This window comes from Callospermophilus lateralis, unplaced genomic scaffold (assembly GCF_048772815.1).
Source record: "Callospermophilus lateralis isolate mCalLat2 unplaced genomic scaffold, mCalLat2.hap1 Scaffold_784, whole genome shotgun sequence".
NCBI lineage: Eukaryota > Metazoa > Chordata > Mammalia > Rodentia > Sciuridae > Callospermophilus > Callospermophilus lateralis.
The window spans coordinates 588,293-615,632 of NW_027515870.1; the positions used below are offsets into that span (position 1 = coordinate 588,293).

A 27,340-nucleotide genomic window follows, 5' to 3' on the forward strand; every position below is an offset into this window, starting at 1 on the left:
TATACTTGATTCTAATGGAAATGCTTCTAAACTTCACCATCAGAAATATAATCTGTCAACATTTTGATGAAAATCAGCATCATGACTATAAAATTTCCGTGCTATTCCTGATTTCCTAAAGCTTTTTTTTTAACTTATAAATGGGTTGTCAATTTTTTTATGTATTTTTTTCTGAGATGCACTAAAATAATCATGGATTTTGTCTTGCTACATAAAAATGTAGAGATTACAGTCACAGATTTTTTTTTCAAATGTTTAACTATTTGTCCACTCTTGGTATAACTTGCTAATATTTTATTTGGAATTTCTGCAACTACACTTACAAGTTAGATTACTCTACAATTTTATTTTCTTTACAATTCCTATCAGGACTTCATATTAATATTGGCCTTCTAAGGTGAACTGGGTGGTTTTTCTTTCTTCAGTTTTCTTCTTTCCTTTGTTTTTCCATTCTCTCTTTAATCCTACTTTAGTGGACAATTACACTTTTGTTCTTGGAGACTTAATAACAATTACTTGTAAAATGGTCTTAAGTCTAGCATTTTGGTTTGAGATGAGGCAAAAGGGAAAACTTCTGACCACTACTTCAACTCTTTAATGATTACTGACTTATTCATTTCTATTTAATGGTTATTTGAACTTATTCATTTCTATTTGCATTAGTTCTGGTAGTTTATATTCTTCCAGAACACCATCTAGAGTTTGCTTATATTTTCAAATCTATTGGCAGAGATTATTTGTAGCATTTTTTATGACTTTTAAAATTTCTTGTGGTACCTGTACTTATGTCCTTATTTCATTCTTGATTTTGCTTATGTGTTTTTCCCCCCTTGGTCATATTTTCGGAGATCTAATACCTGTAAATAATCTTTTCAAATAATAAACCTCCAAAGTTCTTGAAAAATTTTCCCACTTGTTTATTACAAGTTCTCTTATTTTTGCTCTTTATTTCCTTCCTTCTACTTCCTTTGAATGTAGATATTCTTGACACTTTTCTATGCTGTTTAATACTTAACTCATTTCAATATCTCATTTATTAAATTGATTGTATTCTAATTTTATTTATATTGGTCTTACACATTTTTGGCTAATTTTGACATTTATTTTACATTAGGTTTTTTGGTTTCTTTGCTTAGATTATTTTTCTCAATTTCTTAATTACACCTGTGAATTATCTACTTCTATTTATGCCATGTATCTTTTTATCTTTGGAATGGTTAGGGCTTATAGAACGATGCTAAATAGCAAGCGACAAAAGCTATTCTGATTTTCATTCTAACATGAAGGCCTATCCTGATTCACAGCTGATTCTTGATAAAGCGGCTTTGTTTATTTCCCCTATTCACCCCTCATTCATCCATTTGTAAAACATTATTAACTGCTGATCATGTGCAAAACATTATTCTAGGTACTAGGGATATAGTAGCTGTCTATATAGCCTATATAGTAGTGTCTCTTCACTCACAGAACTGATATTATGGTTTCTCTTGAGGTTTCTAAGTTCCAGTAGATGTTTCTAAGCTCAGTATCTCTTCCAATACCAATAATTACCTCCAATTTTAAACACACACACTTGAATTTATGGCTTCTCTCAGCATCAATAACTAGCCAATATCTATAATGTTCCTGCCACTCCTTATTTCTTGCACCCCAATGTTGAAAAGACTCTTTGATAATATGGAATTATACTCCAAAACTATTCATTTCTTTCTTTTCAGTTAAAAAATTATTTTTTTCTTTTTCTTTTTTGGTACTGGGGATTGAACTCAGGGCACTCAACCACTGAACCACATCTCATCCTTATTTTGTATTTTATTTAGAGAGAGGGTCTCACTGAGTTGCTTACTGCCGCACTGTTGCTGAGGATGGCTTTGAACTCACTAGCTTCCTGCCTCAGCCTCCCTCAGCTGGGATTATAGGCGTTTGCCACTGCAGCTGGCCAGTTAAAAATTTTTAACAGCCACATTTATTTTGGTTTCAGTGAGATATATCTGCTCTAATTACTAAGTTTAATACTGAGAGTAGGAGTATTTTGTTGCCTCTGCAGTATTTCAGACAAGTAAACAGTATCACTATGTAAGTCACCGCTCAATTTCTTCTGTGAGCTTCCCTCCACCTGCATAAATACCTTACTCCCCCCTCTGTATCAATGATGGGGTTTATTTTAATAATGATAAATGGGAGCAATTTACAGACTTGCTTTTCTTCACTTTGTTTAGTTAATTTCAAGGAGAGAGTATCTAAATACCATTGCAAGTATCTTCAATACAGAAACAAAATTCCTATTAAGAAAATTTCACCAATTTGACAAATGTGCTTCAAATTCAGGTCTTCTTCGAATAATGCTTTTTAATAAAATTTAAATTATGTCTGACATTTTTTAGGAGTAATTACCACCATTTATAGTTTTAAAAACAATTTGCAATATTTAACATAGCAATAGTAGTTAAGCAATTTGAATTTCTTGGGTCTATTCAAGTTATTAAAAACGTAAAGTATGACCACATTTTATAAGATCATCAACATGAACATGTCATTAGAAATAAAAACAGAAAACTTTCCGATGACTTCCTATTGTACTTAGGGATAAAAATCTAAACTTACAAAGTCTGTAAGGCTCCCTATGATTGAGTTTCTTCCTTCTTCAAACTCTTTCCAAACTCAACTACATAGGCCTTCAATTCAGTTCCTCAAATTTACTCATGGTACAACTGCTCTAATTTCCATAATGCAGCCTCTTCCCTCTCATTTGAATCTCAGTTCAAGTGTTAATTCCTCCAATCTCCAGACCACCACCCACCCCCACCCATCATTCTCAATTTTTTTTGTGAGCTTCCCTGTTTTATTTTATCACGATACTGTGTTTTATTTCTTCATAGACTGTTAACAATATTTCTGTCTTATTTTCTCATTTATTACCTGTCTTCCTCACTGAAATATATACTCCTTAACTTCTTCTCTCTTTCAACACTAAACTCTTATATCTGCAAAAGATATTTATTACCTGAGTTTTAGAAACACATAAGTTTATTTAGCAGGCTACAGTTGTGGCTCAGTGGTAGAGAGCTTGACTAGCATGTGTGAAGCACTGGGTTAAATCCTCAGCACCATATTATAAAAAAATAAAATAAAGGTAAAATGTCCATCTACAGCTAAAAGATGTTTTTAATTATAAAAAGTTTATTTAGCATTATCATACTGAAGATACACATCAGACTTTTCTGTTATTTCTAATATGAATAGCTGACATAAAAGGAAATAACCTATTATTTTATGTGTTTTATTTCTTTAGCTGTACAGAGAATTAATACTATTTTTTTCCTCCTCAGGTATAAGACTCAAAAAACTCTAGGGCTTAAGTGTTTTTCTTGCACAAAGGAAAAAGAATTTATAACTATTGAACAACTGCATAAGGTTCTAAAACACTCAAAAGAGTTTGTTTACAATTGTGGAACCTTGAAAAAGACCAGTATGAAATAAAAACTCTAAAAGTCTTTGAAATTGCTACAAAATACTAAGTTATAAAATCAATAACTTTTGTAAAGTTGAGATTCTAAACAATATTATTTAAACTATTGTCTTTACAAAGAAAATATTGCTTTAATTTCTGAGCAGAATACATAATAGATTAGCTAAAAGAAAAACAGTTTAAGAAAAAAATAGAAAAATTAAATGATAAATGATAGATCCAAATGAGAATTACATAATTCACTTTCATTTTCTTTTATAAATTTGTTTTAAGAAGGTGAAAACTCTTTTTAGCATGAAATGTACATTTTCACTGTGCTATACCATATGTAAATAAGTAAACATACCTGTTCTGATTTAAGTACATAAAGTTCCTGATGGAGTTTATCATTTTCACTTGATTGATCTGTCCCAGGTGAGGACTCATTTGTTACTGATGGTGAAAATAACTGTTCTTGCTTGCTTTCTCTTCTAATAGACACATTTTCAAAAGAAATTTTCTCTTCCACTACTGTTTTTGATTCTTCTCCAAAATCTTCACCTACATTAGATAATGATCCTTGAGAATCCTTGTTTATAATAGTTACCATTCCATCTTGTAAAGGACTTAAATGAACATCACACATGTTTATATTTTCTGCTCTATGATGGTTAATTAGGAGTTCTAGCTCTTGACATCTCAATAGAATTTTCTCTTTTTCTTGCTTTAAAGATTTGACTTCTTCACTGAGAAAATTAACTTCACCATGTGTCTGTTTTAATTGTTCAAAGAGATCAGACAGTTTCTCTGACAATTCTAGCTTTTCTCGCTTGGTTACCTCAAGTTTTTCCATAAGTTCTGTTGTATCTTTCTCAACAACTTCACAGATTTCTAATGCCTCTGCGACAAAAGCTTTGTCAGTATCAAGCATGGCACTTTTCACTTTGATTGTAGCTGGATTTATTCTTTGTAAATGAAGCTCTTCATTAAGTGCTTTAAGTTTACTTTTATACTCTAATTCTTGTTTGTTTTTACTGTCTTCTAAATCATCTTTTACCTTGAGAAGGCAAGTATACTCCTCCTGTAACTCTTGATAGTTAGCTTCAAAATTTTTTTCAGCAAATGAAAATGTACTTCTTTGATTTTCAATTTCTTCATTTAGCTGAATACACTGTTGCTTGAGGGCCTCATTCTCTTTTGTAAGCATTTCCATTTCTTTTTGCCAGCTGCAATCTTTGGATATGGACTTGCTGGAGTCAATGAAAATCAATTTTTCTTCTTGTTCAGCAGGAACATAAATTTTCAACATGTCCTCAAAAGCTTTTTTCTCATTTTGAAGAATGTTATTTTCTGCTTCAAGTTGTGAAAACTTTTCTTTAAGGTCATCCTCTTTTTCCTTTATTTGTTTCTCCAATAATTCAATTTTAAGTTGTAATTCCTGAACTTCTTGTTCAAGCGTACCTTTTTCTTTTTTTTCTTGTCTTAATATTTCGATTTCCTCTTGGAGTTCATGCATCTGAAGGGTCATTTCTTCTGATTTTGAATCCATGATGGACTTCTGTAAATCTTTTAGTTTTGAAATTTCCAAAACCAACTGATTCTGCTTAGTTATCAAATTATCTTTTTCAAATTGCATTGTTTCCATCTTTTGACTCATTAAATTTTGTAAGCCATCTATCTGCTGTTTATAGTGAATGCCTAAGCTATCTTCAAGTTTTTCAATATTTATTCGATGTTCAAATTCTAAATCATCTTTTAGTTTCGAAAGTTCTTCTTCATGACTAAATAGGAGCTGTGTTCTCAGCCTCTCTAATTCAGCTTCTTGTGATTCAGCCATTCTGTCTAATACAGCATTTTTTTCTTTTTCCAACATTTCAAGTTTTATCTTGTAATTTGTAACTTTTGCTTCATGTTTTAACTCTAGTTCTTTCCTAGATTCAGATGCCAGAACAATCTCAGCTTTTAAAGTTTCCACTGTACTTAGGGACTTACGTGCTTCATTCAGTTGACTTTCTTGTTCAGCTATTATCATTCTAGCTCTCTGAATTTGGTCCCTTAAAAAGTTCAATTCTTCAAAAAGGTCATCAAGTTGTCTCTGCAGAGTAGATTTTTCTCCTGAAACTATTCCTAGTTCTTCTTGGAGTTTTTCCTTTTGCGCATTAGTATCTTGTAATTTCATATTCAGTTCATTTATTGCCACGTTCATTAACTTTATTTGATCTTCATTAATTGTAATATTTAAATGTGATTTTAAAACACTCTCAATTTCTTCCTTATGTTGTGCTTTAAGTTCCTCTATCTGTGACATGTGTTGCTTTATTAACTCTTGTTTCATCTGTACTATCTGTTGCCCATACATTTCATCCATCTCTGCTCGGAGTTGTTCTAATCTTTTCTGCATTTCTTGTTCCACCATTTTCTGTACCACATCAGATTCAAACTGGCTATCTGTGTAATGATGTGTTTTCTGAAGGTCTTCAACTGTACCCATTAATTGTTTTATTTCTTCAGAACATTGTCTTTCTTTTTGCTTAGAATTAGCCAGCTCTAATTTCATACTTGCAATTTGTTCTTGTAATTCTCTCATTAATTTTTCAGTGGCTGTAACTTGATCCTTTAGCTCAAGATTCTTTTTTTCTTCTTCTGTTATTCTTATATTTAATGCCTGGATGATCGCCTCCTTTTCTTGTAATTCTTTTTTATTTGACTTTTCTACTTCATCTTGTTCCTTTAGAAAGAAAAGAAAATGAAAATATAAGAATGACATTTTTAGCTTCTGGCAACTTCTTATGGGTGTCTCCTTTTTATAAAATTCTATAAAAAGCAACTGTTGGGCCTGCCCCCCCCCCATTTTTCCCAGTACAAGGAGACCTAGGACTCAGTACATATGAGCAAACAATATAACAGTTTTACCCTTCTTGGGAAGAAATTTCTCTTACACTGTGCTGTGATTAAATATTTAAATTTAAAAATGCAATCTAATTTGCCTAGCATGTGTGAGGCCTTGGGTTTGATTTCTAGCACCACCAAAAAAGCAAAACAAAACAAAAACCAGTCTGACTAAAATATCTATATAAACTATCACATTTTCATTTTTCTTATTAACTGGTCAATATTCTAAATATAAGTATTTCTGATGGCTAGTTATAGTACTACATACTATCTAGACACTCTCAGAAGACACAAAAATATAAAAACCAGTCCTTCCCTGGATTCCCATAAGAAACAAAATAAATAAATAAATACCGGTCCTCCCCTGGATTCTAGTGATTTGAAGGTATTTCATGGACAAGTGCTATAAAATGAGAACAACAACAAGAACTAAAGTGGATTCCTTAAAGTCTTCCTTAACTTTATTCCTGGGGTTTTAAGTGAGTCAGAAATTTAGGGATATGCAATGCTTAAGTGACTGAACAATAAGTGACACCTAAGACCACTACTGTATATTTACAGCATACCAACTTGGGCTTAGACCCACAGTTCACACAGAAAGATAAAAGACCATCAGATAATTTTCCCCAGTTCCTATCTTTGGAACTGGAGATTAGGCTAAGACAAGACATATTAACGCATATTCATTAAACAGTTAAGAGCTATAGTCCCAAAGCCAAGGAAATAAGTGAAATCCATATAACTGATGAAAATATAGGTAAGGAAGTAAAGTTATCTTAAGGAGACACGAGTCCTTGCCAAACAGGACTTTTAGGCGCCTTGAATAAATGTACTAAGAAAATGTAGGCATTGATCAATTGAGTATAGTTCTTGGAAGAAGACCAACGCACCATCAACCTTTTAGAAGTCTGATCCCTCTCGAAAAACCATACTGAATGCAGAAAACAATGTTGGGAGTTACAGCAAGGAGCATTTAAGAAGTTTAGTCTACAGACATGAACATTACTACTCTGAGATGGATGTAACAGGTTATCTCAACCTCATGCCACTGAACATCTGATTCCTCCAACACCCTTTCATCTAATACTTAATAAACAACTTTTTAAATTATTACCTGGCTTTTAAAATTCATCTGTCCATAGAAAGAATATAAAATCCAATGAGCTTAAAATCTGAAGTTTGTGATAATTATTTCTCATTGTAAATTCACAGTCTTATATTTAGACTTAAACATTAACCTCTTGAACTAATTCACCTCTGATGTAGCTCAAGAAAAAAAAATATGACTTCTGAGCCTAACAAATAAAGGCCAAATTTTGCACTACATAAACCAAGGTTATCTTGTGCAGCCTCTTGAGTGAGACTATGAGCTGTTGTCTGAGTGTCACATATTCCTTTTCCAATTACATCATATGTTATTACCAAGTGCTGAGCCTTCTTAATTTCTACACTAGAATGCAACATTAGTAAATTAGTGTAATCTATTAATCCTGGTATTTCTATCTGTACAATAAAGATAAATTTCCTCTACCTCCCAGAACGTGTTTGAGGTTAAAATAAAATAATTAAGGTATTTTATTTTTACTGAGCTTTATACAAATATATTCATATACTAGAAAGAAATTTATAAATCATTTGGAACCTATATAAAATGTAAAATCAGGACTGGGGCTGGGTCTCAGAGGTAGAGTGTTTGCCTCACACACATGAGGCACTGGGTTCAATTCTCAGCACCACATAAAAATAAATGAATACATAAAGATATCTTGTTCATCTACAACTAAAAAAATTTTTAAAAAAGTAAAATCAGTTCATGATGGTCAATTTTAGCTAAACTGTTAATAACTAGTTTTGAAAAATGTTAACATTGATATAAAAATCTGTTATAATTTTATTTCCTGATTTTCTATAAGATGAAAGGAACACTCCTCATAAAAGAAAATAACTTAATTCAACACTGTCCAACACCTAATATGATAACCATAATTCTTCATTCAACTATTAAACACCACAAATTCACAGTTTTCTTTGTTTAGCTTTTTTCAAATTACATGGTTTTAAATCACTTGTTCTATGTTACAAAACTGAGAGCCCTTCAGTCAAGGAAACCTCTATTTTTAGAACTACACCTGAAAGAGTGGGGAATAATATACTTCCTGTTTGTGACTACTATAACACAGGAGGTTTGGAGGATTAGGATAATGAGCCTTTGACTATCAATATAGTTACTTCAGGTGCTCTGACAGAACTACTTCTCAAAGGGATTAAATTTTTTGAAAACTGAGAAATTAAAATATAATAATAAGAACAATAAAAGTATTATTGCTAACATTCAAGTAAACAGTTTATTTTCATTACTAAAATGAATTACATAAATTTTAGATTATCTGAAATTATACTGCCTAGTGACAATAAGAAATAATAAAATCCTAGATCCAGGCACTTTCAACTTAGGCCTCGATTGTCTTTCTACTCTTACCCTCCAGAAAGACAATTCCAAAGCCTATTGCTTTCTAAGTAAATTACTTTTTGCTCCCTATACATTTTCAACATTTCAGCCTGGGTCTTTATGCCCACTCCATACCCCACAAAGAATATCCTGCCTATCTCTATTTGTCATGAATTCATAAACAATTCTCTTGATTACCAAATAGGTATTGAATAGCTGTTCCATATATTATACCAATTTATGGGTAAACAAAATATAAATAACACATTATTCCAATTTATAGATCTATCTCAAATATTACTTCCCTGCTGATGTCTACCCTGAATCTTTTCCTCATAATTCAGACCTCGTCAAAACATTCATAACACTTGTTACCTGCACTTACTTTTTATTTTGTGGTAACTTGTGTACATGCCGCACCTCTCCATGGGTTCAGTGAAGAAAGGGGACATCTTAAGGTCCGTCATATATCTTTTGCAAGGGTTACTACAGAATAGGTATTCTGTAAACACTTGCATAATCTTTAAATTACCTTAATTGAAAAGCATGCCCTTCTCATAATTTTAATTTGTACATTTCCTATTTTTCAAAGAGGAGTCTCTGGAGTCAGATAACTGAGCTTTGAAATATGGCTCTATCAATACATCACTTCTGCACCTGGATTATTTCCTTCATCTTGCATTGTCTTGGTACCATCATTTGTAAATGATAAAGGTACCCTTATCTCATGGGGTTATAGTGATGATTCAATGCATTAATATGTGTAAGAGGCTTTGAATACTGCCTGTTACAGAGTAAGTACTTAATAAGTGCTAGTTAAGGCTTTTGTTATCCAAACAATATTCTTGTCTTGGTAATTTCTCAACTTCCTGTAGAATCTTCTGGTTTATAAAATATGCTGTATTATATGTATTCTCCATCTTCATTGTTCCCAGATTCTGTATTTGCCTACTTGCTCAAATTTATTTGAAACCCACAAATCCATACCAATGGTGCTTTCATAGACATTTGAAGACACACACAGAGTGATGGAAAGAAATTTGAGTTACTGTAAAATGATGTTCAGCTACATTCAAACACGGTGATCACACTGCCTTGTTTCAGCTCTCACAGAGCAAAAAAGAGGACAGAGATGGCAAGGATCAGAGTGCAGTGTAGTGCAAGGAGCTCAGAATTTCAACTCTGGCACCTGTTAATGGGGAAGCTTCAGGCAAATCACATCTGAACTTCAACTTCTCAAAAAAACAAACAAAAAAATGGAATCTACTAGCATGAATTGCTTTTAAGATTAAAGATTACAATCCATGTGATACATTTCCTACCAGGAGCACTTATTGACTAAATAATTCCCCCAAACTGGAATATAACTCAAGTGAATAAAAAGAATCAACCACAATTTTTTCTAGTTTAAATTTACAAATTTTCTTTTTCAGAATTTTATAATCATGGCTAAAATAAGAAGAAATACATTTAGTTGGAGGAAAAAGGATAAAAATCCTAGTCATAAAAATAGATTCTCCTGAGACTTTAGTTTAACATAGGCAGATCACTTTTAAGGAGCAGAGTAATGAGTAGTATCATCTTTAAAACTATTACTACGAAATTCTCAATGTTTTTGAAATATATTATTTTATATACTCAAAGAGTTTGTCTCAATTATGAAATTTTGGGTGCATATGCATAAAAAAAGATAAACACCTCCATTAAAAACTTTAACGTTAATTACAAAGCTGCTACAAGTAGGTTGACTTCCTTAAGACACACATACCATTTCATATACTTTAATTTTCTCCTGTAAGAAATTAATTTGCATTTTGAAGTCTTCTTTCTTTTTTTGATAATCTTCTAATAGATGGTCTTGTTCTTCAAGCTGTTGTTGATGAGTGAGAATCTGTTGTTTGGCTTGCAGTAAATCTGCAGCTGTGTTACTGCGAGTGCTGTTTCGTAGAGTTTCACTAGCCTGTAACTTGAAAATAGAAAGAAATCTCAAAATATTAAATTTTGAAGTGACACTTTATTGTACCCTCAGCCCACAGGGGTTCTCTGGAAACTATGCTCACTTCATCGGCTTACTATCTCAGTCAACAAGTTTCCATGCTGTCAACATGCTGATAGGTCATGTGCACTTTGGGTAATGAGCCAAAGAATTTACCTTTCACATTATAAAGCTGAGAAGATAGGAGAAATAAGACAGGCAGACAGGCAGAGAAAAATGCGGACTGAAAGTTCTTCCTGGATTCTTGATGACTTTTCAAACTCTAGTTCCAATTTCTCTCAGAGTTCTGATTGTATTTCTGCCCTTAAGTTCTATAAACAAGCCTGTATTCTTACCTTAAATTCCTCCCTTTTGTTTAACGCAATTAGATTATAGTTCCAACTAAAGATAAATGGAATATATCCAGTTGTCAGTCTAGTTATAATTGAGAACCTAATTAACATAAAACCATACCAGGGTTGGAAAAAGTAGGGTGTAACTGCAGGTTAAATTTCTGCAAAAATACACCTGATAAGACTTTGTAGAATTTTTAAATAGAGACAGGGAAGAAGTACAAAGAAAACAACAGCAAGAAACTACCCAAGAAGTATAAATTAAATTCTTGATTAACATAACACTTATTCACTAGTTTTTCCAGTACGAATAAACAAATGGCTTTATAACAGATTTGTCCTAGAAAGTGAAAAAATTTAAAAATTCATTATAAAAATTGAGTAAGTCTTGTTCTACTTGTAATACTTACTTGTTGGAATTGAATCTGCAATTTTTGACTTTGCTCCGTCAACTCTAAAAATTTTGTCACCGTTTCGTCCCTTTCCCTTCTTGCCTGTTGTAAATTGGCGGTGAGCTGTGTGATAATACTATCTCTTTGTTTAACTGCTGCTTCAAATTCTTGTAACTAAAGGAAATCAGTGAAAATAATTACATTCTAGGCTTATATTTTACATAAAACTGGTTATCATTGTTACAAGCAACTTTTTAAAAAATATGAGATTCAAAACACATCAGTGGAATTCTTACAGGTTTTCCAACTAAATCGTTTTCTATCAACTCTAGGTGAGTCTCACTATAGTGTGCGCCTTGTTCAGAATAAGAATCAATGACACCAAATTCTTCTTCCTAAATTAATCCAATATTTTTAATAATTCAGTACTAGCAACATTCCTGAGAGAGGAATTCAAATATTGAATTCCATAGCAAAATCCACTTTAAAACATCACTCTTCACTTTGAAGTTCACTCCTATGGTAATCTGGTTTGCTATTAATGTGACATTACCCCTAAACAGCATATCTGCAAATTTTGTTCCAATTCCATGTTATAATAAAAATGAGGTAACTTTGTTTTGTTAAGCAGTAAAGAAGATCTAGTAACTTTTAGAAATCACATACAGAAAGAATTACATACAGGAGAAAGCTTGGTTAGTAAGTCAAATGGTTTTAAATAATAAAAAATATTAGTATCATGAGTAGTTTTATATACTGTACCATTAATAAATTGGTAGGCTTTCCTGTTTTCACCACATTACAGCAATCATTTACCTGTATAAAAACAATTTCCTGATATATTATGATAGACCAAATTTTATTTACCTAACAATAATATTTCTACTAACTGTGTATCTTTTACATCTAGGGAAAATGCCTTAATAGCAAAACAAATATGGTAATTATATTTAACTGAAGTATCTAAGAGGCATATCAAATGCCAATCATTCCTCAAACATCTAAGTTCTTACAATGCAAAAGACACTTTCATTTAAGTTAACTGAAGTTCTAAGTGCAGTTCCTATTTAGTCTTCAGAAAGAAAACTAAAAGCTTCAAGTTACTAGATCTTCTTTTACAAAATGCTTCCTTAAAATTAGCTAAATATATTTTTAAAATTAAGCCTTATTTATTTTCAAATAAAACCATTTACTGGTATAAATTTTATTAAAGGCTAGTAAGCAAGCCAAGGGAAATAAAGAGGTAAAGAACACTCCCCTAAAAACTTTCCTCTGGGGATAGTACTATTGCTAGTCATGCATATCCAGACAGATGTGGGGGCTTTCTTTAACATATCACCACTTGTCTGTAGAACAGATATTTTGTAGTAAGAGAAAGGAGGATGATAGAATATGTATATAGGGTTTAAGGAGTGGGAAATTAATTTCTTATCAATTAATCATTTAATTGCCTTTTTACCACTAAGAATACAAAAACCAACTTCATTCCTGCCCACATTCCTGCCCATATCTTAAGCCTTCACAATTCTATGTTAATAGAACCCAGGAGAATGAAATTGTTAACATTGAAATATGTAGGACAGACTAGTCAGAATGTCTAGAGTTAGGATTAAGTCTGTATGAGCCATGACACATTAAAAAGTAAAAATCCTAGGACTGAAGATGTAGCCCAGTTGTAGAGCATCTGTCTAGCATGTGCAAGGCCCAATACCCACAACTGCCAAATAAAAGGGGGAGAGGGTCCTAACTAAGAGACTTTTAAAAAATCAGTTTGATTCCTCTACTTTTATTCTAAGAATAATCTCTGAGAAATAAAGCTAAAGGGAAGGCAAAAAAACAAGTTTTGTTAACACATTATTGTAATTGGTGAAAAACCACAAGAATGTAGAATACTACTTCTAGATATAAAGTCACTTGTGATAATTTTCAAATTATAATACTTCTAAATTTCAATTAGTTTTTCATGACTCAGAAATGACACATTCTAATTTCAGTACACACTAAAATTTCTATTTTGAAGTAACAGTGTAATAAAATGAATATTTGTAAATATCATCAAAGATCATGTCAAATACCATGTTATCAGTATTACATAAATTATTTATCCAGTATAATAGTTATATCTAATACCTCTATAGCAAATATTCAGTTAGTTCTCCTCTAATTCAGTTTAAACATATTTATAATGCCCCACAATGAGTTGGTTAGGATCTATCTCCAAGTACTTTCTGGCCATCATGTTGCCCATTGTTAGTTCTCCTCTAATTCAGTTTAAACATATTTATATTGCCCCACAATGAGTTGGTTAGGATCTATCTCCAAGTACTTTCTGGCCATCATGTTGCCCATTGTAGAGTTGTCTTGAAGTGCCTGGACTGTTATGATCTGCTCTGAGTTCGCTGTTTAGCCCTGAGTGCTAGTCACAATGCAGCAGGTTGAAGACAGCCTACTGGAGGACTGTCACAACCTTCATAACTAAGATTCTCAACTTCTTATCTAAGATTTTTTTCATAAGTTTGCAGAAGAGTTCTCAAACTTCACCTCACTCTCCTCCATTTCATTCTTCTCATCCTCATCTTTAGTTAGTTGCAGGCCTTCCCACCAAATTCCCCAAGCTACAGCATATAATACTCATCAATATACAAACTGAAAGCCCTGTTTCTCCACTCCACAAAAGCAGAGTTGCTATCTGATCTTTGCTCTCATCAGTGATGAGACCTGAGTCTCCTTCAGGCAACAGACATTTTTGACAGAAAAGTGATCTCACCTCCAGACTGGGAGGTATGATAGTCAAGCAGCTCAGAAAGGCATCAGTAGTTATTGGGAGTCCTCAGAGCTTCTAGGTTTTAGAGAGTTTAAGAGAATGCCTCTGAAATTTTTTTCCCTGTAGTTTTCTTTATTTTGTGCCAGCTCAGAAAAAAGCTCAAGGCAAATTTTAACAATGTCTTTGTGAATGACTTTCAAGATTTTTCTCTGCTGAAGCATTTTCTTGGGAGATGTTCAGAGGCAGGTCCTCAGAGAACCACACCATGGAAAAAGTTGAGATAATTCTGGTTTGCAAGTACAAGGCTAGCCTGAGCAACTTAGCAAGTAAGTTTCAAATAAAAACAGCTGGGAATGTAGCTCAGTGGTAGAGCGACCCTGGGTTCAATCCCCAGTAACAAACACACACCCACACTCAAACAACAAAAATAAAAACTAATATGTTAATTTAAGAACATAGTTTTTTGAGCTGGGATTGTGGCTCAGCGGTAGAGTGCTTGCCTAGCATGGGCAGGACCTGGGTTTGATTCTCAGCACCACATTAAAAAATAATAATAAAATAAAGGCATCGTGTTGTGTCCATCTACAAAAAAGATTCATATTCATTCTCATTCTCTCTCTCTCTCTCTCTCTCTCTCTCTCTCTCTCTCTCTCTCAAAAAAAGGACATAGTTTTTCTATTAGAAGCCTACAATAAATTCAGACTTATGAAATATACTAAGTTGCTTAAACATTCAGAGTAAAGAATAATTTTCCATGTACTCTAAACTTGGGAGCAAAGAAATGACAATCATATCTAAAAAGAATAAGATAACAAAGTGATACTTATTGCAAGCATATAAAGAAGGCAGGTATTTCTTAAGAGACCAATGCCTATTGTATAGTTTATCACCTAAAATAAAAATCATCATTGTCAGGCATGGTGATGCACACCGTTAATCCTATCTTCTCAGGAAGCTGAGACAGGAGGATCACAAGTTCAAAGATAGCCTGGGCAACTTAGTGAGAATCTATCTTAAAATAAAACTGAAAAAGGGCTGGGAATGTAGCTTGGTGACAAAGTGCTTTCCTAGCAAGTACAAGGCCCTGAGTTCAATGCCCATGCACACGCACAACACTACAGCAACATTAATTCCAATAAACATTTATATATATAAATGTGTATATATGTGTGTATATATATATATATATATACACACATACATATATATACACACATACATATATATACACACACTAGTATTCAAACATTTGTAAAAAGCATTACTATAAAAATCATACTAATTATAAAATTTTTACTGTGTTAAATGGCTATCTTAAAATGGTCATGGATCCTAGAAATGCAGACTCACTTTCCTAAAAACCAAGATAGGGCTGCTATATAATTAAGAATTAAGCAATTCAAACAGTTAAGACTTTAGCTAACCACTGGAAAAAGATACAGCAGTAAAATATTATTTTCAGTTTTTCAATCCATTTATATTATATTATGTTACCTTAAATTATATTAAATATATACAGAAGCATATAAATTTATAAGAAATAAAGTACAAAAAATCAATAATTTCAAAAAAATATCAATTTTATCTATGACATTTTTAATTGGGATATGTTAGTCTTACCTCCGAAGTATAATCTTCTGCTGTGGTTGAAATCTCACTTTCCGGCTACAACAAAAGTAAAACATGATTACAATTATGACATTTTTCCCCTGCTAAATATCATACTTTACAAAAAAAAAAAAAATCCTGCTTTACTAAGACGTTGCTGTTAGTAACGATAGAAAATTCAAAAAAATACTATTAAAAAACTAGTAAAAATTATCCAAATCTTTAAAAATTTCATTTCATTATGAATTATAATGACTTATAATAATGCATGTAAAGTTTATAACAAGGCATTGTTATAAATACAAAAGTACCAAGAACTTTTACATATATAGTAGATGTCATCTGTAAGCCAAAAGCATCAAAGACACCATTCCTCTAATTCATGTAACTCTTTTAAATAAAAGTAAATCCTTAACATGCCATCAGAAAAGTTCAAGTTCTTTATAAGAATCATCAGTTCTTGATGCTAAAAAGTCAATGACTTTGTCAAGCTTCCCTCAGGTGGATGTTAATGACTTTTCACTGCCACTACTTTCTAGTTAGAGGTAGAATGTTTTAAAATCTGGATGAATACTTACATCAATAGAAAAGACCTCCTCATGCTTAAGCATTTCTTCATTGTTTAGAGTTCTCATTATTGTGGATTCAGGCATCACGGCTGATCCAACACCCTGAGAACTATTTGTGAACATCTCCTCACTCTTTGATTGATCAATATTCAAGCCATGAACATCATTTTTACTGCTTGAGGTTTTCTTCTTTTTTGGCTTCTTATGAGGGTTTTGTCCATCCAATCGAGCTCTTCTTTGTCGAAACTGGGCAAGCTACAGGAAAAAAGTATCATTAATATCAATGATAATTTTTCTTTGGGATCACTTTATTTAAAAGATCAAACTATCACCAAATTAAAACGATGATAATAATATAGATGACTTCACAGTTTCAGAATAACTATTGGATTGAATATTCGGGTTGTAAAGGTTGTAAAACTAGGTACTTGTGAATGAACTTATTAAATATTGAGGGGTACGAAATGAACATGTCAAGTCTAAAGAAGAGGAAATTAGCTGAGTTAGGGGAAAAACTATTCTATAACTAGAATAGGGGAATAGAGGGACTCTCATTCACAGTATAATCTCTGGATTTAAGATTATATGAAAATACACACAAAAACAAGGAGCTCCAAACACACTTGTTCTGGTCTACTACTTTATACAAAAGATATTGTTTATAATTATCTTTTATACAAAAAAGATAATTAGCCTATTAGCTATACAAATGCTCAATGCAACCATATTTATAGTGGGAAAAACCTTACAAGTAACTTAAAATTTTAAACAGCAGTGTTTTCTACCCTTTATCATTTGTCTGTCATCATCAGAATTTGTACCAAATCCTAGTCGCCGACATGTTATCATTTTCTTAACATATTTTAAACAGTGTATTTTCTTTAAATTTATTTTAAAAGGAGATGTAATCTCTGGCATAAATTGAAAGTTAATATCACTTGTTATTTCTTTTAAGAGATAAATTGAAAATAAAAGAAATGATAAATCTATTATTGAAATTTTAGTAAGAGGTTGCTGAAGGCTATGAAAAAAATGGACAAAATAAAAGACTGTTAAAGAGAGACAAGCATCAAACAGATTTTCATTATCATAAGCAGAAAGAAAACTGAAAAAGGTAAAAACTTTCTTACTATACTATCCAAAGTTTTTTAAGACCTAAAATATTTTCTTACCACCTAAAATCAGAAGTACACATTATATACCAGGTAACACTAGAACTAATTATGGTGAACTTATATTAAAAATGCCAATGCAAGCAATTGCTATTAAAGACTTTGTGATATAATAGCAGGTATAAAGTAGTATTGTAGCATATCTATTTCTTTTGATGAAAGGAAAATTACACTTCATTTTTTAAAAGATAAGGCAAGTCTCAGGCTCATAGCTTTCAATGATTATATCCAGTATGAATTTAAACATCATTATATTCATAGGCATAGGTAAATTCTGGAAAACTACAACCTTAACAACTTTTGTTTACATTTGGAGTTCAGATTACAGGTATTTTTCCTATTGCTCACTTACATTTTATTTATTTATTCTTACGAATTTTTTTTGATGGACACAATACCTTTATTTTATTTATTTTTATGTAGTACTGAGGATCAAACCCACAGCTTTGTATGTGCTAGGCAAAGGATATATTGCTAAGCTATTACTGTATTTTTTTAAATACAGTAAGTATTCTGATTTTTATATAAAGCAACTACTGACAAAGACTTAAATTTAATTTGAGCTCCTGAACACTCTTAAGAGGAGAAAAAAGACCTCATGTAAGTTCCTTTCTGCTTTAGAAAGAGGAAATATATGCCTAGAATTACCATAACTCTTAACCAGACCAATTACAAAGACAGCAAATAAATTTCTTATTATCTAAAGTATTAAAGCAATCTTGCTAATGTTACTATCAAAATATGTGGCAAATACATTATTTATAAATAACATTTTATACTTAAATTATCTGCTGTAGATGAAGAAAAGCATATAAACAAGTTCTATTCCCTTAATAAAGATATTTAATTCATAAGTCAGAAATAGCTCATGATTATACTTACAAAGAATAAAAATATATGACATTTAACATTTTTCCCAGTTATTTAGTAACTACCCAGTGTGTTGAGGAACAGGTGCAAGACCAGTTGCCTCTATTTTCACATTATTAAGCTGCTGAAATGTACTTGAACTACTTGGAGCATAGCAGATCATTCTTAAAAATAAACTAACTAGAATATTGGCAAATACTTTATCTATAAATAGAATCAGAAATCCAGGAGCATTATTTAAAAACATCCCTTTGAGAGAATGCAATGCCAAAAAATAAATACTAATAATAACATTTATAATATTTATACTCAATTTCAGAAACTTCTTGAAATATCATGTTTCTGCATCAGAATATATTTAGTCAGCAAAATTTATCAAGGCAAAGATGAAGATTTTGCTTAAAATTCCAAGTGTTAGATTATATCAATAATTTATATCTAATATTTATTCAAATATCAAATATATAACAAAGGAAAAAATTATTAACTTTGCATTATAGAAAGAATGACTTAGATCTGGGGATGTGGCTCAGTGGTAGAGTGCTTGCCTAGCAAGCACAGAGGGCCCAGGTTCAACCATCAGTACAAAATGAAAGATAGATAAATAAAGAATGGAAAGTTTGATTTAAACAACAACAACAACAACAAAATAACAAAAAAAAACCCTCCAAAATACTAATATCTGTTACTAAATGCAAAAAAGAAGCACACAGATATGGAATAAAAAGTGGAAATAGTTCCATTATAGTATTTAGAATGAATCACTTCTACAACATAATTAAAGATACTGTTCTAGGCCTATACTACTCATTATATGAGTCATATTATTTTTTCAGAAAAACTAACCAGAAGGTAAACCCCATGAGGGCAAGGATTTTTTTTCCTCCCTACTTCTATATATTAAAAGCCTAGAGCAATATTAAATAAATATATGTTGAACTTTTTATCTATTTTTTTAAAAAGATGTTAGAGTCTGTAAACGAGTCTGGATGGGTGCCTGGCATTTTGCCAGAGGGAGTGGTTTGTGAAATAACGCCAGTGAGCCATTAAATGTGGAGATTCCTGATTGGTTGACTGCTGTATCTAGTTTATGTTAATTAGATAAGCTGTGTGGAATGTATAAATACTGCTCCTGTCCTACAATAAATGGCTCCCATTCCTGCTGTATCAACGTACACAAGTTGTTCGTCATCCCCCGGCTAGTTTGCTGCAGCCGGACTGCGGCAAAAAGAGAGAGAGAGAGAGAGAGAGATAGATAGATATGGAGAGAGAGAATTTTAATATTTATTTTTTAGTTATCAGCAGACACAACATCTTTGTTTGTATGTGGTGTTGAGGATTGAACCCGGGCCGCATACATGCCAGGCGAGCGCGCTACCACTTGAGCCACATCCCCAGCCCCTATGTTGAATTTTTTAAAAGGATAATTTATCTTTTATTGAAAAGTCACCACACTAAGCAAGATCATATAAAAGGCATACCTAATTCTACTTTATTAAAATGTTCGATGGTTTCAAAATTAAAATGAACAATTTTCAAATTACTTGAATCACTCTTAAGAGGTGAAAGATAAAAGAATGAGACTAAGTGAATTTCTTTGTTCCTTAAAAAGAGGAAATATATGATTGGAATTACTGTAACTATTAAATAGACCAACTACAAAAATGGCTAATAAATGAATAAGAACATAAAAAAAAATCCTTCTCACTATAACCTCCCTCCTCCACCAAGAAAACCAAAACAGAACAAAAAGTTTCTCATAAAAAATAATATCCATAATAGCTTTCTGGTAAGACTACTGTTTTATAAAAATGTGAGAGGAATAAGATTGTATCATGTATTCAATTATTTATAACTATTTAGTTTTATTTTAAATTTGAAAAATGGCAAGCTAGCAGATAAGCAAAAAAATCTGAATCAATTAGATAACCATCTGATACTGAAATGATGCACTTTAAATTACTGAGAAAACATTTATTCTAAAACATGCTGAAAATTCAGACTACAGCCATCTGTGTTTGTCATTTGGAAGCCAATTATAAAAGTGTTAACATATGTAGTCACAGAAATAGTTGCAAGATTTACTGGAAAGATATTATGTTCACATATTTGTCTTTCAAAAGTAGACCAGATCACAAGTAAATGTCTTATCTTGACCAGAATATGAATAAACAACTGAATATAAATATATTGAGTTCCTTAAACTCAATATTTATAATTTTATAAATGATCATTCTCAATAAAACAATACATTTTCAAAATGTTATATATAAAAACATGCCAAGTTTTTATAATGTTCCTTCAAAAATAAATGACTAATTGAAGTCTGTTTAGGTTTTTGTGTGTACATTGACTATTTACTACATGCCAGGCACTGTGCTAGACATAAATGAAACACATGGCCCCAAAGGTAGAACTTCAGAGTATAATACCAAACTCTATTATTAAATGGAGTGAGAAATAAGGGTTAGAGCACAATTTCTTAAGCCTGGAAATCGTTCATATATACATATATGGACAGCGAGAAGAGAGAGAAGAGGTGTATTGTGTTATAGGAAACTGTACTGTCCTGATTTTCTTTAAAAAGGACTTCCGAAAGAGATGTGTTGTAGTTTTATGCCTGGAAAGCATAAAAAATTGGATTTATGTCAGGTTGTAAGTATATAGTTCAGTTATTTAACAAATACTTATTGACTGCCTATCATGAGCTATGACAGGGCATGTAGTGATAAATAACACATATGAACTCTCATGAATTGTAATCCAGTAAGAAAGATAATATTAAACAAATAAAGAAATACGTACATCCAAGTTATAAAAAGTGCTTTGAAGAGAAAGTATATGCATTAAAGACAGCATACAATGGAAATTATATTTGTGGGACTGTAGGGAGAGGTCAGAAAATATCTTACTGAGACAAAAATGTAGAAGCTGATATATAAAAATCAATTTGTTAGGGGCTGGGGTTGTGGTTCAGCGGTAGAGGGCTCACCTAGCACATGCGAGGCCCTCAGCACCACATAAAAGTAAATAAACAAAATAAATGTATTATGTAGAAATAAAAAATATTTTAAAAAATCAATGTTACCTGATCAATATTATAATCAGTGGCAAAACAAAACAGAACTAGAGTATCTGACTCCAAATCCAACCTTTCATTATACTAATTTGCTTTCTATGTATTCTTAGGTCCTTTTTCATTGTATTTCACAATCCTAGAACATTAATTTTAAAGCATGAACAAATGAAATTGCCAAACTGACAAGTGTTTTTTGATGACAGGAAAAACAAATGTGAGAATGCACATACCACAAAGAGAATGTTACAAAAATATGTAATCTGGTAATCTCTATAGTATTTAAAAATAACTATAAAAAGTGATTTTTATGTTTTTCCTGTAGAAAATAGAAGAAATCCCAAATAATTCTAATTATGGTGACTATTTGTTCCTTGCAGGGATGTCATTAAGCCTTTTTAATATTTCTTTATGGATGATAAACAAGAAGCTATATAAACTATCACAGAAAAACTTTGGTGGCCTAACCATGGAAACAAAAAGATTATAACGACTAACCTAAAAACCAGCTGAAGAAGGGGAAATGAGAGCAAAGATAAAAGAAACATTTTAGGATGCTCTGAATCATATTTTCCAAAATAACAAAAAGGTACAAACCAGGCCTAGTAGAATGCCTGTAGTCCCAGCTATTTGAGAGGATGAGGCAGAAGGACCTCCTGAATGTAGGAGTTTGGGGTCAGCCTCAGAATCAGCAAGACACACCCCCCGTTCAAAAAAAAAAAAAAACCTGTAAGAAAAAAATAGTGCTAAATAAAACTAAGGAAATCAAGAATGGAAAAGACCATAAGACTTTAAATCATTGAGCAACCAAACCTATTTATAGCCTATAATCTCATTCAATTTGATCACCTTCATGTTTAAAAAGAAAACAGATTCTGTACCTTAAGGAATCATCTTAATTTTGTGTACTTCATGGCCTGGGTATACAGACAACCCAAATATTTCTTGAATTTCAAAACAATATGGACCACATATAATATAGTGCTGAGCTGTCATATAGTACTAGCTATGTGACAGTGGACAAGCCACTTAACATCAGGAGAATTCAGTTTCTTCAACTGTATAATGAAGAGATACATTAGAAGGATCATTTAAAATTTCCTCCAGGTCTTGGGGTTTTTTGAGAAAATTTTTCAATTATTTCCTTTCCTTTCTCCTTTCTTTACCTGCAATTCTAAGGAAACCAGCATTTTACTTATGAAAATTTGTAAACTGTTGCTTGAAAATACAAGCCAACAAAAAGTATATAGCTATTACTAAATAATCCCAACTGAAAAATGGTATAGGATACAGAAAAAGTGGACTGATTCAGTGTTCAGAACGAATCACATCTAAGTACATAAAATTACCAAAACATTATTTTATTCTCATGTTATTAAGTATCATTCAGAACAAATTACTAGAAAGTTCCATAAAGGAGGGGATTTTTAATAAAAATCAATCATTATACACTCCAAGTCTAGAACAATGACTGCATATTAGCTCTGAATAATTGCTGAATTTTTAAAAAACTGATTTTTTGTGAAAGAGGCACCTCTAGGCATTAATAATAGGCATTATTTCTCAGAACTTCAGAACTCCTACATAGTTTCTTTAACCAAAAACAAACAAACAAACAACAACAACAACAACAAACCCTAAAATGATACATTCAGGTCCATGGCTACACATGGCTATAATTACTTAATGCAATGTAATGTTATGCAGCTGTCAAAAAATATTTTCAAAAAATTCTAATGTGGGAAAATGTTCTCAGTATAAAGCTGGGTAAAATAAGAGCACAAAACTGCATAAAATGAATCAAGTGGAGTTTTTAAATATATTTGTGCATATAAACAAACTATTAAAAATTAAAACAAATTATTAAAAATAATTACTTGTAGATTATGAGACTACAGGTAATTTTCTTCTTCTTTACTGCCTTCTACCCCTACATATCTTTAAAGAATATTCACTGATAATATTATCATGGCTCCATGTGTTACTATAACTATTTTTTATGGTGCCTATGTTTTCCATTTACATCTTCTTATTTTATACATATAGATGCATGTAAGTATATGTGCATACACAGAGAGATCTCTGTATCTAATATGCACATATAAACATATACAACAAAAAATTTAGGTCATTAAACAATCTTTTTAGTTTCTTCCATGAATCAATACAATGATATTAGCACTAGAATACCAAGACAGAGTGAGGAACAAAGTGATAAATGCTAAAGCAGTGGCTACAGTTTCATATTGGAATCTCATTTCATTTTACTATCACATTGGTTCCTATGTTTATGATGAAAACCAAGAGTGTTTTCTTTTTAGCCTGAAGTCAACTGAATCCAGTACTCCTGGCTCTAGGGCAATCCAAATCAATGTGAGAGTTTCATTTCAGATGCTTGATAGAAAATGTCTAGCAAGAATATCATTTACAATTGCTGCTTGGGATAGTATGCTCAGTCTTTGTATGCTTATGTCTCAGGCTGTCTTCTCCCGCCACTGTCATTCCACCACCATTCCACCACCATTCCACCTTCAATAATAACTATTTTCTTAAAGAATAATAAAACTATATACCTACTAGAAATCACATCCAAAAGAGTATTATTCAGATACCACCTACCTCTGCTTCATTTCACTGTCATGCAGGCTATTTTATTATTTATTAATTTTTAAGTCTAGGTTATAAATGACTCCTTCTGGTAAGCATATAGTTTTGGCAGGCAATATCAACTCAAAAATACAAGAACTGGGCTGGGGTTGGCTCACTGGTAGAGCACTTGCCTTGCACATGTGAGGCACTGGGTTTAATCCTCAGCACCACAGGAAATAAATAAAGATATTATGTTCATCTACAACTAAAAAAAATAGAAAAAAAAATAAAAGAACTGCTACCTCTGTTCAGGTCAGTGATCCATATTAATGGTCAATGGGTATCAAGTGTTCATCAATAGTTCCCAGGGGTGTCTGTTTGATGATTTATATAATGAAACCATGTAGATAATATTAACAAATACAAGTTTTGCTTTTTTCATTTTTTTTATATTTTAGTGGTAGATAAACTCAATTCCCATTTTATTATTTTTATATGGTGCTGAGGACTAAACCCAGTGCCTCATATCTGCTAGCCAAGTGCTGTACTACTGAGCTACAACCCCAGCCTCACCAGGTTGCTTTTGATTTCACTCCCTCTTTCTACCTCATTTTCAAAGACACTCTCTAGTACTCAAGGACTAAGGGAACACAGGATTCATGATTTCTATCCAACTCTAAACCCTTGGCACTTGCAGACAAAACCTAACACAATAGAAATATTTGTAACAGTAACAAAACTGGAAATGACCTAAATGCTCACTGATGAGAATGGACTCTGAGATAAATTTCTATAATGGAATACTATTGCAGGAGTGAAAATGCTCTAATGATATTGAACAAAAGGAAAATCACTGAAGACGTCACATAATGACACCGCTTAGTTCAAAAACAGAAAACTAAGTATAGTTTATGTACACATATGTGGTATAAAAAGCAAGGTGATGATAAATTCAGAACTATAGTTAGCTCAGGTGCTAGGGGTGGAATTAGATAAAGATTTTATTGCATTGGTAGATGAATGTTTTTAATCTAAGTGACAGATGTAGAGGTCTTTTTTTCACTTGTTTTAATATTATATATTTACCATGCATTCTTCTGTAGGTGAAACACTGAAGTACTTTTAAAGTATGTAGAACTTCATTCTGAGGGAACTGGCCAGTACTTACAACTTCTACCATCCATGACATCTGTTTTCACCCTCTTTTGATAAGAGGAGTGAATCAATTAGATTCTTCTCTTGAAAGTAGGGAACAAGGAAGTAGCAGAGCTGTCCAGAAAGGTTATAGAGAAGAGATATCTTGTATGAAGGATTCTAAAATTAGTGCATAATTTGATCCTCATGTAATTACAGCCACACCACTAAAATGACCTCTAAATAACAGTACACATGATCATCCTACAAGATAAATTGCAGCCCAAGACACTTTTCTCTATATCCAATACAGCCAGTTTTCCTTCTGGCATTAAATAATCCTTACAGAAGCATACCAAGTAAAGTACCTGGCTTATAAGAAGTCATAATATATAATCACTCAAGTATTGCAAAATCTTGCAAAGTGGCTCTATCAATGGTTTTAAACTTTTCTGCTCTTTGAAAATCTTTTTAAAATAGTGAGACTTTCTGATTTTGGCATGGTGTGTGTTCTAAACAGTAAAAAGAATTTTTAAAAAGCTTACCAGAAGCTTCGAGTGTACAGCAAAATTTGGGAACCACCGGATAGTGGTTTATTTTATGAGATTTGCTTCCATTGTTTATATATATATTTTTTTTGCCTTTTAAAAAAAATTTAAAATGTATTTAATGGGAATCCATTCCACTATATAGCATAGGTTTGGAAATTCATCCTATAATTTTTGTTCATACACAAACTGATGTGTAAATAAAGGAAGTTAATATACAAAAATATGGAAATGAGATAAGAAATGGTGGCAAGAATGGCATCAATTTCCCATGGCTTTTCAGATTCTCTGAGGCCCTACTACACTTCTCCATCCTTCCTCTGAAATCTCTGCATTTTTACAACAACCCTCTCTTACCTCATCTTAACTAATCTTAGTTTTTGTTTTGAAACAAGGAAGTCCTACCAGAATTAGACTGTTTATATTCAGCGATCTTAATCAAATCAATACTTCATTAAAAAAAATGATAGTTTTATTGCTTCATTTGTACAACAGTAACACATACCTAGCACCTGGTGGCAGCATACCTACCTAAAAATAATAAATTATTTGGAAAGAACCCTTTCAGAGGTTAAGATACAACACACTTTAAAAAAAAAGTTTTCTGCTATATTTAGGTTAAAATTCATACTACTTTTAAGTGATACATACAGTCCCTCATTATCTGATCCAAGCATATTTCTCTACTCTAGTTTTCTGCTATATAGCATTAATCTTCTAAATCCCAACATGACAATGATTTTAAGAATGGCTAATAATTCTTTAAGACTTTTTACAGCCTGACAAAATTCTAAAGTATTTTATACTAAAAGGCTAAATCTTCACATCAACCCCAGTATCAACATTTACAGATGAGTTACAGAGAGGTTAAGTATAACTTCATAAAGACATATAGCCATAACTGACAAATTCACACTTGATCCCAGACAATCTGGGTTAGCCACTATAGGTTATACTTTTCTCAACAAAATTTTTGAAAAATTCCACTCAGATGTCTCATAAGAAACTTCTAATACAAAATATTCCAAACTGATTTCCCAATCTTGCCTGAAGTCAACAACTGAAACTGTTCTTCTTTTTCTCTTAGTGATAACACCAACCTCTATCCATGTTCTCTCCTTTACCAACCAATCACATTCTGATTTTATCCTCTCTATATTTCTTGATTATCCCTACACTTTCACTCCTATTTCACTGTCTCAATTGTAGTTCAACAGCCTCTAAATAGTTTTACCCTCAAGTCTATCCTCCATACAGCTGCAAAATGGATCAATCTGAAACTCAATCTTTTTAAGTATCAGTTAAAAATAATTTTTTAATTGCAAGAATTTAAATGAATGAATGTATATGTAACCATATTAGTCCTTGTCTTAAAACATATCAACATATCCCACAACCTTCAGGATAAAAATCTCCTTAACATGAAATTCAAGACCCTCAGGATAGAGCCCAGACCTACCTTCTTTAGCTTCATCTCTTGCCCTATCTTGCTTATACCTTT

At 32.0% G+C, this 27,340-nt stretch overlaps 1 protein-coding gene across 1 annotated transcript in view; it reads right to left on the minus strand.

Moving 5' to 3' along the window:
- LOC143387271 (A-kinase anchor protein 9-like) overlaps positions 1-27,340 on the minus strand; it is a 70,655-nt gene that overhangs the window by 33,999 nt on the left and 9,316 nt on the right. The window contains 6 exon segments of the mRNA XM_077108445.1: positions 3,816-6,176; positions 10,558-10,755; positions 11,528-11,683; positions 12,272-12,325; positions 15,894-15,938; positions 16,460-16,705. Of these exon segments, the coding sequence (XP_076964560.1) occupies positions 3,816-6,176; positions 10,558-10,755; positions 11,528-11,683; positions 12,272-12,325; positions 15,894-15,938; positions 16,460-16,705 (3,060 nt within the window).